Here is a 14,538-nt window from a genome sequence, read left to right as displayed (position 1 = left end):
TACTACCAAAGTCGTTGGTTTTCCCCTTCTTTTCTTTGAGGGGTTTTCAAGTCAATTTTTTTGTCAATTATTATTTTTTTCAACATGTACTCTTTCCTTGAGGGTTTTTCAAGTCAAACTTTTTGTCAATTCTTAATTTTTTTACATGTACTCTTTTTTTAGTATAAACCACAAATATCTCCCATAAACTATAATAATCTTGTACTAGTTAATTCACATTCAGTAATCTATTTTTTTCAACTCTAATTTGAACTATGAAATATTATTTCATTATTCTGGTATCTAACATTATACTTTTACAAAAAAAAAAAATCACCTTTTAAAACTAACTTATTAAGTTTTATATTTTCTACAATGATAAATCTTATGAAAAAAAATGAGAGACGTTATTGTTTAATGTTTTTATTATATTTAAGTTAACTTTTCTAAAAGTTAAAAAACTATTTCTAATAATACTATTATATGTCAATTCTTGTAAAATTGTTAACTCTAATAACTGAATTCTATAAAAGTATCGACTAAAGTATTTAAACTAATTAAAAAAATGAACAGAATACCTAATAAAGTATGGGTGTTAAAAACGTGTTAGATACTGCATGTCCATCTACTTTAAAGGCCGTTAATAATTGAACAGTTTTGTACCATGCAATGGGCCCAAACAAAGTGATTAGAGGTCCAACTAATTCATTCATAATGAAAAACAACCCTTGATAAAACCCAAAAAACAATTAAAAGCAAATAAAGATAATTTCCCTTTTATATGGGCTTTATACAATTCAATCACCAAGTTGATCGGTAGGGAAACCTCTCTGTTTCCCCCCTCTGATAATATTAAAGAAAAATAAAAGATTACAACAAAGTAGATGATATCATAGAGGACACTCTCCTCATCATCTATGTGAAATATAAATTCCTAAATCTGCATTATTTTTTTATAATATTTAATTAATATCCTTAGTAAGGACTGAGGATCTCCCATTGAAGAAGCTGGGCCTGTGGTTTAGGCTAATCTGCACGATTCTCGTAGTAGCGATAAGCCGCGGCACCAGACAACACTGCCAGTGTTAACGCTTGGGCATGCAATCTACAATCCAAAAAAACAACAAAAATAAAAATTAAATTCTGCATATATATTTTGACTTTTAAAAAAGGAACACTATTAAGTACGTGAATTGTGGGACATGTAATTAATGTAATGTACCTGGCATGGATAAGTCTAAGACTAGGCTTCATTGGAGACCTTGTACGTGAATAAGCCACAAGCGATGCCCCAATTCCAGAGGCCCACAGACCCCCTAAAACCAACACCAATTATTTTAGTCATAATTAAATTTGTCACCAACTTTAAAATTTGTTATAATAGATATTGATTAGTGATACGATTACGAACTTTGTTAAGAATATACTCTTTAATACATTCTTTTAAGTATACTTTTTTTATTGGATAAAATTGATTAAAAATTACAAACTCAGGAAGAACTATTAAATAGAACATGATATAAAGAGTGTCCAAAAGAATGTCTTTATTAGAGAACATAGATGATGATGTGGGGGAAGGGGAGAAAACTACTTGTTAGTTGTGCCTAACTTACCAACTGTGGCTAGCTTGTGCTTTGAAACCCACAATTGAATTGCATCCATGTTGAATCTTTTGTTGCTCGATCTTTAGAATTTACCAGCTAGGTGGGGGTGATGAGAGGTTAAGGGATGAAGAGGGTGAGTATTTATAGGCTAAGGAGATGAGGGTGAGGTTGTAATTTGGGCTTCTTTTGTGGCCCCTTGGTTTGTTAATTTACAAGGGGGGTTTCTGTCTGTTTTATTAGAACACTGAAAAGGTTAAACCGGAGGAGGCTTATGCTGGTTTTGTTTCTGAGGACGGTGTTGCTTTAGGTGAAGTGACGAGCCTTGTGAATTTTTCTGGTTGTTTAAGATACATAAAGGCATGATTAAGTGTTTAATCATGGATGGAACAAATTAAATAATATGTCGGCAAAAATAATGGTATGAAATATAATCAAGTTATTATTGTATGTATTATGTAAATATTTTATGATAGAATGAATTGATTAAGTTTATATTTTACATATTTAGTTTAATTTACTTTAGAGAGTACTTTTTTTTTTTATTTATCTGAAAGTGTTTTAGAAAAATATCTTTTTAAAACTAATTTCAAATAAAAAATATAAGAAACAAAAAAGGAATTAGTGAATTAAAGTAAAATCTAAAAAACTTCAATTTATGTAATTTTTTACTATTAAATCCAAATATATTCTAAAATTAAATAAATCTCACATGCATATTTATAATTTATTTCATGTACTTATACATATTGTGAATACTATTACAAAAATTAACTTTACACACGTGTTGTTGTTTTTTACTGCACACGTGTTAAGGGTCTAGAATGTATAATTGTTGTATTTTTTTAGCGTCAAGTAAAGATACGAATTCTTAAAATGTTTTATTATAAGACAAATAAAATATTTTCATAAATGCAAAGAATCTTTATGCGTGTCGTATTTATGTTGCCTCAATTAGATTCAATATCAATTGGATTCAATATCAGCAGGTCACCTAATATAATATATTCATATTGGTATAATTTATATAATATAATGTCAAGCATAACTTTATTTTTATTTTATATTTTAAATTATTGTTATATAATATTATTCATAACGTCTAATTTGGAGCACCACAATTTTGACAAGTTGGTGAAGCGATCATAGAAGTTACAGCATACTAATATTTTGGAGCTGGTAAAGCCGTTAAAAACAATGGATTACAAAAAAAGATACTACTATTGATATATTGGGACTGGAGTGTGGTGCAATAATAATTTTATAATACAGCAATATTAAAGGCAAAAGAAAACTTCATATGCGGTTAACTGCATATGCGGTTTGAACCCCCTAAAGATACACCCAACCACACTAATTATAGAGAATGAAGAAGAAGAATTATTATGTGTGTGTGTAGAGTTAGGAAAAGTAGGAAATTAAGGTGAATACTTTGTACTTGTACCATAGTAAAAAAGAATGTAAATATATTTATAAAGCTAATGTTTTTATAAGACACATTTATATAAAGTAAAATGATATAAAATATTTGTAAACATATGATTATTTAAGTATATACTAATATTTATGATTGTTTATACACACATTCAAAAGCATTTATACTAAAATACATTTTTTATAAAATAAAAAAAAATCAGAATAATATAAAAAAAAATATGACTGGTTTTAATAAATAAATAAAAAGCTACGTTCAGCTATTAATGAGGCCTATGAATGTGTGTAGAGTTGGATATGTACCAAAATGGGCCTATTGATATTACCCAACCCAACCCAAGTTGCGTTGTCCATGTCGGCCTTGAACCGGAAAAAAAAAAAAATTCCCGCTAACACAGAAGCTTCTTCCTCAATCTTCTACATCCTTTGGGCACTTCCAATGGAAAGGCAAAGGCATAAGTAAGAATGGAAGCTGGTAGTAACGAAAGACGAGTGGTGACTCGCAGAAAGCCTTTTTCCGATCGCACCAACACTTGTTCTCCCTCCCTTGTTCCCCTCAAACCTCACAAAACCATAACCAACCCTTCTTCTTCCGCACCCGCTAAATGCAACACCGCTGCTACTATCACCACCACCACCACCACTACCACCAATCTCCATAATTCCCCAAACCCTCCCTCTCCCTCTCCCTCTCCCCTCGGTACTTTCATCACTCCCCCATTCAATTCTCAAATTCAATTTGTCTTGCAACCAAAACTTTTATTCCAGCTTAGCAATACTTCAATTTGAATATACCATGTTTAATCGCTGTGTTTAGTTACTTCCTATTATTGTCGTTTTTTTGTGATTCCCTTTTTTTCTTTAGAGATTGTTGATGTTGAAGCCTCTGAGCCTATTACAGTCGTGTACAGTCGAAGACGTTCTTCAAATAAAAGAAAGAGGGATAAAGGGAAGGCAGTGGCTGTTCCTTTCACTACCACGCCCAATTTCAAGATCTCTCATACTTGGTAATTACTTATTATTCTGTAGTTTCTACTGAATTTGAAGTAATACTGGAGTTTATTAGAGAGTGTGTTGCTACTTAAACATTTCACAGTTCTTGAAAGGAGTTTGCCAAAGTATTTGTGGAGTTTCCTGTTTGGATTGGCTATATTAGGCATATATGTATGAATGCATGAAATTTCTTAGCCTTGTGAAGCTTTCCTGAATAGATTACTGATTCAGAGTTATCCCTTTTTGTTTCACTTTTTTTAGTCGGTCCTGCTTTGCAGTTACAATGCTTTATACCCTTAACATTTTATGTTTCCTTCGATTCTCTGTTGGTATCCATGTTATGGTTGGATAGGTCCATTATATTGGTTGTCTTCATTAAGGGAATTGTATTTGATTTTTGCTTTTTATTGTCTCTTTCTTGGAAGTTCTTCTATATAATTATTGTGTATGATTTTGTGATGAAAAAACAGTGAGAAAGATGATGAGTTTGAAGGTGCAAACCTACCCAAGGCAAAGGCAATGACAGTTCCTCGTACGAAGGTATTAATTTACTGTTGTGTTCCTGAGTTTCTGTGGTTTTATTAGGAAACTCAAACCCCTCTGACTCTAGGGATATTGAATTAGTTATTCAACAAGAACTTGATCTTTTATGAAACTGTCCTTGTTAAAAATATTGCAACGAGCATTTTCTGAGGATTGTTTATTTATTGTTTAAGATGAGTATTCCTGCTTTTTTAGTGAGTATGTCAATCTCTGTGGCATGACTCCACATGAGTAATCACAAGTCCATCATCTATACATCAAACAATTTTATGCCAACCTCCCTTGATGTTTAATGAAACTACATAAACAATTTTAGAATGTCTATGAAACTTGCATCTAAAATATAATGGGTATTTCACACTTTTGTAGGATTTTAATTTGTGTGAAGGGTGAATCTTGATGCAATGTTAAGATTGCCACCCGGTGATCTGCCCACAGATTATATAGCCTCAGATACAACCTATCCACCCATTGGGATATAGTGGGACCCTTTTTCACTGAACCACCATTTTTGTGTCATTTGGAATAGTTTTATAGTGGTTACAATGGAAGTTGATCAATTTTCAATCTCTGATAGTTATTGTGACTCCCAACTATTTAGATTTCCTTTGTCATTACACGTTACTCATTGCCCTAATAAAATCTTTGAAATAGTTGTTGGGTGGAAGTAGAATATATAATTTTCTGGTACTTTCTAGCTTCATACACTTCTGTTTTCTCCTGCACATGACATTTTCTTTTGGCAGGGGGCTTGCTTACAGGCCATAGATTCTGCATACTTCTTGTTTCTCAGTTTCATGTTCAATCATGTCAAAATAAATATTTTGCTAGTGTCTGATGCATATTTTCTGAATTTTCAGAAACAGTGTGCTTTGTCATCTGAAAAAGATGAGCTCAAGAATCACCAGCTCCAAGAATTTATAGAAAAACAGAAAGCTTACTTTAAAGAGATTGATGAATTCAAACTGGAGGTTGAATCTGGTGATGAGCTGGATTAAGTGGGGGATATGTAATATAACTATAAATAGCAGCTTGAAATTTCGTTGTTTCGGTAGGTTGTAATGTTTTATAGTTGAGATATCGTGATTTTCATGATGAAGTAACTACCCCCCAGTCATCTCTCTGACCAAATATATTGTAATAGTCTAGTGGGAATAATCGAAGTTAAAATTGTTTAGCCTAACACTGTAACATATTAATTGTCCTTATATATTTTTTTTCTTATTTCTCTTGTAAATTTCTTCTTGGAGTTTAGTAGTATTCTTATAATTCATTTAATTTTGTGATTTTAATGCCTTGCTTTGTTTTAGGCTGGTGATTCTTTAAAAACTTAACCAGGCAAATGCAAAGAGATATAATTTTTCTGGATAGATAGCTTGCTATTGTCGTTCATTTGATGCTATAAGTCTGCTTGCTGGCTATGTTGATTGTCGTTCATTTGTCACAAAGTCATGTGCATATATTGTATACATATAAAACTACATAGTGTATTGATGATTAATAAGGTTGCTTGACGGTGCGAGAGGATCCAATTATTTGACATAACTTTGGAGGAGGGAAATAAAATTTATATTAAAACATACTAGACATCATCACTTGCTAACTTTTAATTTATTTTCCCACAATTGATTCTGATCTGGCCTTTGCTTCCTGTGAGAGGCTTGATGTTGCTCATTTTGACCATGCCCTTGGCAAAGTCTTCAAAGAATGCAGCAGTAGTTGGCAGCATATTTTCTTACCAGATTGTCAGTAGAACTGCTATTGAAGAGCTCCTGATCAGAATGAAGAAGGGCCTTTTTACTCACCAAATTCTGGAAGATTATCGAAATGGATTGGAGTTTGGTGGTCAAGGGGTTCGAGTATTTTGTCATTTCCACTCCTGGGGCACTTGCTCTGCAGGGACTTTCGGTGGGAGGGATCAACGTTGGAATCATTGTAGATGTGTGCTCGGAAATTTTTTCATTCAGCCAGGCCAATGGTATGTGCCCCTGTTATTGAAAAGTTGCTGTTAGTGAGTTGAAAGTTTGAAACACTAAAAGTGAATATGGGAAGCCAAAATTCAATTAGGATCCTCTCATTTCTTCAGTACGGCAGTGTTCTTACAGAGGCAGAGGAACACACAATTCAGTGCAGGAAATGGAAGGTATTACACAGGAAAAAAATGTGTTTTTCTTTCAAAATAGTAAGAAATATTATTTATTCTCCAGAAAAAAAATGAAATGACCAAATTCACTAAAATATTTTTCCAAGCACAACTTTTGAACAGTGGTATTTTTTTTTTTTATATCAATAAATAGGTTGAGCAAAACTCAAACCGACGAGTGATAATTTTAGGTAATAAATAGACAGAACAACACTCTTAATTATGACAATAATAACCAGGAAATGGTTGTTTTGTTACTCACGCAATAACCAATATTAAGAGTACTAGAATCCGTTGATATCTAGAAACAAATAAAGACACCTAGATCAATACGATGGGATATTTAATAATGAATGAATGAAGTGAGAAGAGATAACATGAGACGAGCTCAAATAGAAAGAGATAAAATGAAATAAAATTATAATGTCCTTGATTATATATAGATTTTATGTTGAAATAGAAGAATTTTTTTTATCACATTATTTAAGAAGTAAACCGAATAATAAGAAAAGTAATAAATAATAAATTGGTTCTAATTTCATACCTCAATGGATAGCAGATGAGTAAAGAATGAGTTTTTGTTGGACTGCATGAAAAAAATAAATTGGGGACCTTTTTGTTTGATTTCGTTAGGAAAAAGTGTGTTTTTAATTATGCATATGTTCAAAAGATTATAATAATTATGCTAGTTTTAAAAAATGAAAAGTAAAAAATATTTAGTATTTTTCTTAAAAGTGGAAAGAATTAGTTTATGGAAAAAGCTCTGAAAAGGCAGAATCACAAAATTAGTTTCTTTACATCTAATAATTTTTTTTGGTCGAATATCACATTATTCGTTTTAGTTAAAATGAAAGGGAAGAACAACAATTTCCTCAGTTTTTTATGAGTTCATCTCTTGCAAATTCTATTTAAATAGATACTACTACTATTATGTAAAATGAATTACTAATGCAAGAAACTCCACATGCCATCACAATCATTCCACATATATAAAACCACAACTTTAATTTGGAACCCAGATGTATTAAAAAGTAAGGTGGTCGGTGCGTAAGTAAGTTGTTGTAAATTTTCTGTTTTTTATTTTTATGGATAAAAAATATTAAAAAACATTTATTTTAACTTTTATTAAAATGAGGGATTATTTTTTGTTGGGAGGCATATATTTTAACTGACTTAAGACATCTCAAATATATTATAACACCTGAAAGAGCCACCAAGTCTGTAACTGAGAGGTCTTGATTAGCAAAATTGTTTATGAGAGCAGATAGACTGAGGAAAGGCCCGGGAATGTTGTTATTAGCATCACTTCTACATGCTGTAGTAGAAGCTCTTCTCCCCAACCCCACTTCCCAAGTAGGTCCTCCTAACTGCAAATGTTTTACACAAAAAGATATAGTAAGTGCTACTAATTCAAGGGCCATAATAATTGATAACTTTGACTGGGATAGAAATAGAATCACAGAATATTACTACTTCAGTTGCTTTTTATCTGTTTTTTAAAGTTATTTTCTTGAAATAAAAAAATATAATAATTTTTCAACTATAACAAAATAGGTGTGGAGTTTCCTATTTAATTCCTTTTTCTTTCTATTTCATAATAAATACATGGCTACATTAATTAAAGATAAAAAAAATTAATGGATAAAAAACATTTAATGTGATCTTAAATTTTATAAATAACATGTAAATAGAAATAAAATTTCTCCAAAATCCCATAATTAAAAAAAAAAACGAAAGGAGTATCTATATTACACAAACTACAGAATCTCGAGCTGCCAGAGCAAGAATATCAGCACATGACACCACTCTGGGGCATTCTTTCTCCACATTGGCCTTAATATCATTAATCACGTTGAACCCTCTAGCTGATTGATTGTTAGCTTCTGCTGTTTGCTCTCCAACGAAGTTGCTTGTATCATCCAACAGTATTGGTGCATCACAACCCTGAAATATCACTATCTTATGAAAGCAACTTGGAACAAGCTAATTATTAGATAATTTCAGTCAATCTTTATGTGAGATATATTTAAAATTTTCAATTTACAACAAGAATTAACAACATTTGACACTTAATTACGTGTCATTATAAGATTATTTGGACCATAATGAGTCAGACTACCTAATTTCTTGCACCTTGCAGCCTATACAAAAGGTTAAATGAAGTAAACATAAATGCACATATATATATTATACTACATTATTAATTATTATATACTCACGTTTACAAAGAAGTGATGGAAATGCAATCGGAGTAAGGAAGCCCCCATGCGTGGTTCTTTCTGAATGGCTTTGGCCACTCCTTTCTTCACTATAGGCAACAAGTTTGGGCAGGTGCAGGAGTAAAAGTCTGTGCATAGCTCTTCCTCAGAAGCTGCTGTAGTTGCACCAACGAGAACTAGCAAGAGGAGGAAGTAGTAAGAAGCCATTGGAGCTTTCGTACAAAAGACATACCCAATCATAATATTGGAGCTATCTGTTATACAGGGTTGGACCAAATTATTAGTTAATTGAACAAATTGGTTATTTGTAAAATGTGTAAAATAGTAGGATCATCCTGTTGGTTGAGGGCTTGAGGTAGTGTTTGATAGACGTGACATTACAGGATAAAATAAAATATAAGAATTCTATTTATGTGTGATATAAATTAAAAACGGAATAGGATAAAATATATGATCATTTTTCTTTTAATTTTATTAAAATACTGACAAAGAATAAAAAAAACAAAACATTTTTTTAATTGTAATGTGTTTTTGTAGAATGCTACCTAGGGTGTTGAAAAGTCAAACATTACCTGTCATAATTCTTAAGGGAGAATATAGTTTATATTATTGTTGACCAACTTCAGTTTATCAATCGATTTTAAAATGAATTGAAATCTAACATGATTTTTCATTTATGTAAATCATCTATTATGAGAGGCATCACCTGGAAAACATATGGATGGAGTGTTGAAAAGCCTTACATTGTTTGTCTTAATTATCATGGTACAACTTATACATCTATTAAATAATATTTAAAGATGAAATCTAATAAGAGAAATAAGATATAAAAATGAAAATAAATAAGATGTATTACAATATCCATTATGATCTAATTAACTCTTATATTTGTATCCTTACTGATTGAGTATCTAATTACTCATACTTGTTGCCAACACTTTAATTAACCATAAAATATCAATGAATTGAAAAAAAATATTAATCTGGTCCATCTCCTATATGTGTTGGTTAGTCACAACTCAATAACTTATGTATCATTCAATCTTCTATCCACACTCATTGATACACATTATCTCCTTAATGGCATGATTATGTATTTATCTCTCAATAGTTTCCATAGTTTTCGTATATTTAAACCTTTAACAGATTTAGAGGAAATGATATAAGAAAATTATTGAAACAATTGAGAGATAAAAATGGTTAAGAACTTAGACTTTTTAATCCTATTTATCAAAATGCATGAATAAATAATTTATTTTCAAACATTTTCATCATAAAGCAATTGTTGATATTGTTCCGGAATATCAAAATTAATAATCTTATATTACTTTGGAATTAAGACTAAATTTCCTTTATAAACACTCAATTTCCTTGACTCACCGAGAGTTTGAAACATCTTTTATTGGCATAACATTGTTGATTATCCATTTCCTCTCTTAGAAAATGCGAGTGAACATGTTCTGGAGACTTCAAATTTAAACACTCACCATGAGGGTTCCTTTTATTAGATCGTAGTCGTTGTTTACTTTTCCTAATCGTCAAATTAAAAATCTGAACACACACACACACACGCCTAATCTACTTTTAACCAAATCAATAATTTACGGGTACAATTATTGCCTCGTGGGAGTAACAATTTTTAGCAGTTTCGTTATTTCAAAAGTGAGTGCCATAATTGTTCCGCCTTTTCTGTGCATGGATTGCTCGTGTGGGGCTCAATCACTGTTGTTCTGTGGGAGGACTCTTATGTTGGGACACTGAGACAGGGGAACCTTCAAAATTATTTACAAAATAAATGTAAATAAAAATTAATATACCTTGTTTTTATATATAACAAATTTACATAATTTTTATTCTATATTAAAAATAAAAAAATATATAACAAGACTCTAAAATGTGTCATTAATATTTTTAAAATCAATTAAAATGCATTCTCAGTACCTAGAAAATTGTTTTAGGTACTATGATTATAAATTATCATATTATATGATAAAATAATTGATTGACTTTCATAATAATTATTTTAAATGACATCAAAATGATAGTTTCTAATTAGTTTATAATGCAGAAATGTATAGATTAATTGTACATGACCATTATTGATCATATATCCGAAAGATGAACCACAATAAGTCAATAACAACATTAAAAAAAATGTCAAGTAATGAGCTAAATTAACTGTCTCTCTAAATTGCGGAAATTGTTGCGATGATTAGTCATGAAACCAGAATATACACTGTGTATAGGTGAAATTTTATTTGAAGCAGCATTAATACAAGATCTATGGAGGATTTTAATTTGACGTCTTTTTTGTGCTTAATGGCCCGATAACCGGTGTTTAAATTCATGTTAGATGATATACAATCACGTTAAATATAAGTTAACATGATTTTAAGCAAATGTTTATATATTTAAGTCTACCTTGATGAATTGATTATAGATTCACAATTGGTTTTAAGTTAAAACAATTTTGGGTGTGTTTTATTCTAAAGTGTGTGTTTGAATCTAAGTCAGGTCAATTTCTCAATCCACATATTTTTTTTGGTGAATATTTCAATCCACATATGAGATAACAAAAAATTTGTAGCTTATGCAACTATTGTCAATTTAGATGTAAATTTTGGATCTAATGTGAGTAAATAATGTCATTCCAAACTTGCGGCTAAGATGTCTCAACTTGAGCCTGAGTTAAACATGTTTTTTTATATATATATTAATTATAGTGTTTGACATTGTGTGGGAAACATGATTTTGATTTTTAGATTCAAGTTTCATTGATGATATTAGAAGTAATTTTTGTATCAACATTAGCTTTAGTCATGTTATTTACTCTATGTACACCATTAGTTACGCTATTTGTTTCATATATACCCTTAGACTTAAGTCATTTAGGTAATTGCATACTGAAAATTATTTTTATATTAATTGTAAATCTTCAAACAAGAGCTAAAATCAAGTTTGTAATATTTGGTATCTAAACAAAAATCTGAAAGAGTTGTGTTTTTCTTAGGACCGATTTTTAGTTTCTAAATCTGAGAAAGAGAGAGAGAGTCGTTACTGTTGTCGTTGCTCTTCCCACTACCGTGGGTTCTGATGGTTTTGCCGTCGTTGGCTCTGGTGGTAGCAACACTTATTGTTACTAGTGGATGAGACTTGGGAGAGATGAGGATCGAGGGACAAAATGGAAAAATAAGAAAAGAAAAAAATGAAAAAAATCTTAACCTTTAATTGAAAAATAATATATTCCATCGTTAAAAAAAAAAAAAAAACTGACGTAGTGTCCAAGTTATTTCAATCTCATGATTTTCAATTTCACCGACAGCATCACTACCTTCCAAATGAAAAAAGAAAAAAGAAAACATTTACACTAGCGTCACTTTCTACTACCATTGTAGTATTTTTTTTTTAATGTCGTTCCTGAACCAAATTAACATATCATTAATATCAAGAAAACCTCAAATGACTATTCGAGTAAAATAAGATAAAATTTTCACCTAATAAGTTATAAATTCAAACATAATTTATATCCTGAAAGTGATTTAAATCTAATTTTACTGTGAATACTCTTTAAATTCATTGTTTTTGAGGGGAAAAAAAAAATTCCAAATTCAATTATTTGATTTTTTTCCTTTTTTTTATTGAACTTTTCCCCCCTTAATCAATAATGTTATCTCAACTAGGTTAATTAGTTAGTGACTCACAGCTTAGCTCTAAGTTGCGACATATACAAAAACATAAGCATCAGTTCATGACTCGATAAATAATGAGTTTGTGACATAAATAAATAAACAACTAAAGATTTTGCTGGGGCAAATGCCAATATGCAGAGTCATGTTTTATCTTAGGTTGGGGTGTCAATTGGGGCCATTGGGCACCACTGCCTTTGTCGTTAATTTTTTTAGCTTTTGGAATTTGGTGCCTAATTGATTAGAAAACTCCATAAAACAATATAACTTTTCTGAAAAATATTTATAACTTTTCTGAACCGGGTACAGTTTACACTTTACATGGTTGCAATGCAATTGGTTTCATTTTCTTTTCTGAAAAATATTTATAACTTTTTTTTTATTTCATTCATGATTAAGTTCTTAATAACTAATAGTTATAATTAAATATCTGCCTTAATTTGTTCAATGCGAAATAAGATTTTATACAGAATATCAATATGACTTTAATAAAAGCTTCTCTCTCTCTCTATCTCTATTTTTTTATTTTTATAATTCAACTAGTGACTAGTATAAATTAAAAATCATGTTAATATATATCTATAATATGATATGTTTAGCTTAATATTTATTCATGTCATTAATAAATGTAGTTACATCCAAGATATAATTCAGTAGTTTTCTTTTAGTTTACTTAATTGTGATACTTTTACAATCCGACTCACAAATGAGATTACGTCAAAAAAAAAAAAAGGAACTAAATGAAAACTTCATTGAAACTCAAGAAACAAAGTAAAATCTTTTCCCATTGTTTTGATTGTATTTATGATTTTGTCTTTGGTAAGCGAAACTGAGATGATCCAAAGTATCAAACTGGCCTATTATAAGGCCCAACAAAGTAGCAATGTTATACGATTTCGCAACAAAGTTTGGCCCAAGGATGTTTGCTTTGCTATCTGAAAACGGGTTAATTAATTACTTAATAGTATTGTCTGATACTTGATCAAACACAAACACTAACCGGACACGATATAAAAAATGGTAATGATTTTTCTCAAACGCGTTTAATTAGAAGAAAACTTAAATTTATGTTGAATATGAAAATTTATGCTAGATTTTAGTAAAAACTTGTTTTTTTTAGTATAAACCTACTTTTAAGATAAAGTTTTTGAGCATATATGACTTAAGCTCAAATCACATTTAATAAAATTAATTTTATGAAATTAAGATCTTCTAAAATTAAATTTCAAATACTAGCATAAACACATTAATTAAAATTAACATATTGTTAATCCGGGTAGAATTAGACTCAATCATCATAAACAAAGATTTCAAATTTAAACTTTGTAGATAAAAAAAATTATTGAAAAGAATGACTCGTCTAAAGATGATATGATCAGATTTTTTAACTGTAACTAGTCATGCTTGTACAAATATGATAATGATAAATAAATAAATAATGTTTGATGATAGTCGTACACTGAAATTAATTGGAATCCAAACCTGAGTGGTTTACTCCAAGGACACAATTGGAGTGCATGCTTCACTTGTTCACAAACTTGGCAACCTGGATAAGATTAGCTACGATTTGGTTTGGTAGTGAAATGAAGGTGAACCATGGTAAGTTGAGCCAAACTTGGTTTGACTCAAAATTATGATGTTTGCATGATGTAATATCGTAATAACTTTGTACTCATTTAATTTTAATTTTCTGTGTATTAATTTGATACATAGTCTTGAAGTATCTCTATCAGCCCAGCTCTTTTTTAGCAACTCAGGATATGTTTGGAAATTCGTTGGTGAAATTCATAAATCACAAAAATATATATCTTTTGTTAAGGTGGTGAACATACGTTGATAAAAGGAATTCTTTTGTATCTTGAGTTGAATGTACATTTGGAGGGTTGAAAACGTCTTCCCAAAGATACACTCAAACTTTATTCTTCACATACAACCAAAAT

General features: G+C 30.3%; 1 protein-coding gene, 1 long non-coding RNA gene and 1 pseudogene across 4 annotated transcripts; 1 reads left to right on the top strand and 2 right to left on the bottom strand.

Annotated features, from left to right (window-relative positions):
- Nucleotides 1-728: 728 nt before the first annotated feature.
- LOC100527847 (uncharacterized) lies at nucleotides 729-1,747 on the bottom strand. Its single transcript, XR_413373.3, has 3 exons — nucleotides 1,593-1,747; nucleotides 1,202-1,295; nucleotides 729-1,084 (listed from the first exon to the last, which is right to left on the bottom strand). It is a non-coding gene; the product is annotated as an uncharacterized lncRNA (long non-coding RNA).
- Nucleotides 1,748-3,386: 1,639 nt separating this feature from the next.
- LOC100792460 (uncharacterized) lies at nucleotides 3,387-5,774 on the top strand. 3 transcript variants are annotated; one of them, XM_026126502.2, is made up of 4 exons: nucleotides 3,387-3,708; nucleotides 3,856-4,021; nucleotides 4,478-4,547; nucleotides 5,411-5,774. In XM_026126502.2, exons 1-4 carry the CDS (start codon nucleotides 3,480-3,482, stop codon nucleotides 5,546-5,548), a joined length of 603 nt encoding a protein of 200 aa, XP_025982287.1. In that variant the 5' UTR covers nucleotides 3,387-3,479; the 3' UTR covers nucleotides 5,549-5,774. The 3 variants fall into 3 exon arrangements, with proteins under 3 accessions (XP_025982287.1, XP_014625443.1, XP_014625440.1); XM_014769957.3 differs by having other exon boundaries at nucleotides 3,394-3,714; nucleotides 3,916-4,021; XM_014769954.3 differs by having other exon boundaries at nucleotides 3,400-3,714; nucleotides 3,880-4,021.
- Nucleotides 5,775-5,913: 139 nt separating this feature from the next.
- Nucleotides 5,914-9,207, bottom strand: LOC100791936 (peroxidase P7-like; annotated as a pseudogene).
- Between the last annotated feature and the right edge of the window lie 5,331 nt (nucleotides 9,208-14,538).

This window comes from Glycine max, chromosome 2 (assembly GCF_000004515.6).
Source record: "Glycine max cultivar Williams 82 chromosome 2, Glycine_max_v4.0, whole genome shotgun sequence".
Lineage (NCBI taxonomy): Eukaryota > Viridiplantae > Streptophyta > Magnoliopsida > Fabales > Fabaceae > Glycine > Glycine max.
The sequence above is the reverse complement of the archived record's forward strand: the minus strand, read 5'-3'. Positions and strand labels throughout refer to the sequence as shown.

Coding starts and splice junctions, on each gene's coding strand:
- LOC100792460 (XM_026126502.2), top strand. CDS start 3,480: ATGGAAGCTGGTAGTAACGAAAGACGAGTGGTGACTCGCAGAAAGCCT. Junction 3,709..3,855: donor TCCCTCTCCCTCTCCCTCTC/CCCTCGGTACTT, acceptor ATTGTCGTTTTT/TTGTGATTCCCTTTTTTTCT. Junction 4,022..4,477: donor TTCAAGATCTCTCATACTTG/GTAATTACTTAT, acceptor ATGAAAAAACAG/TGAGAAAGATGATGAGTTTG.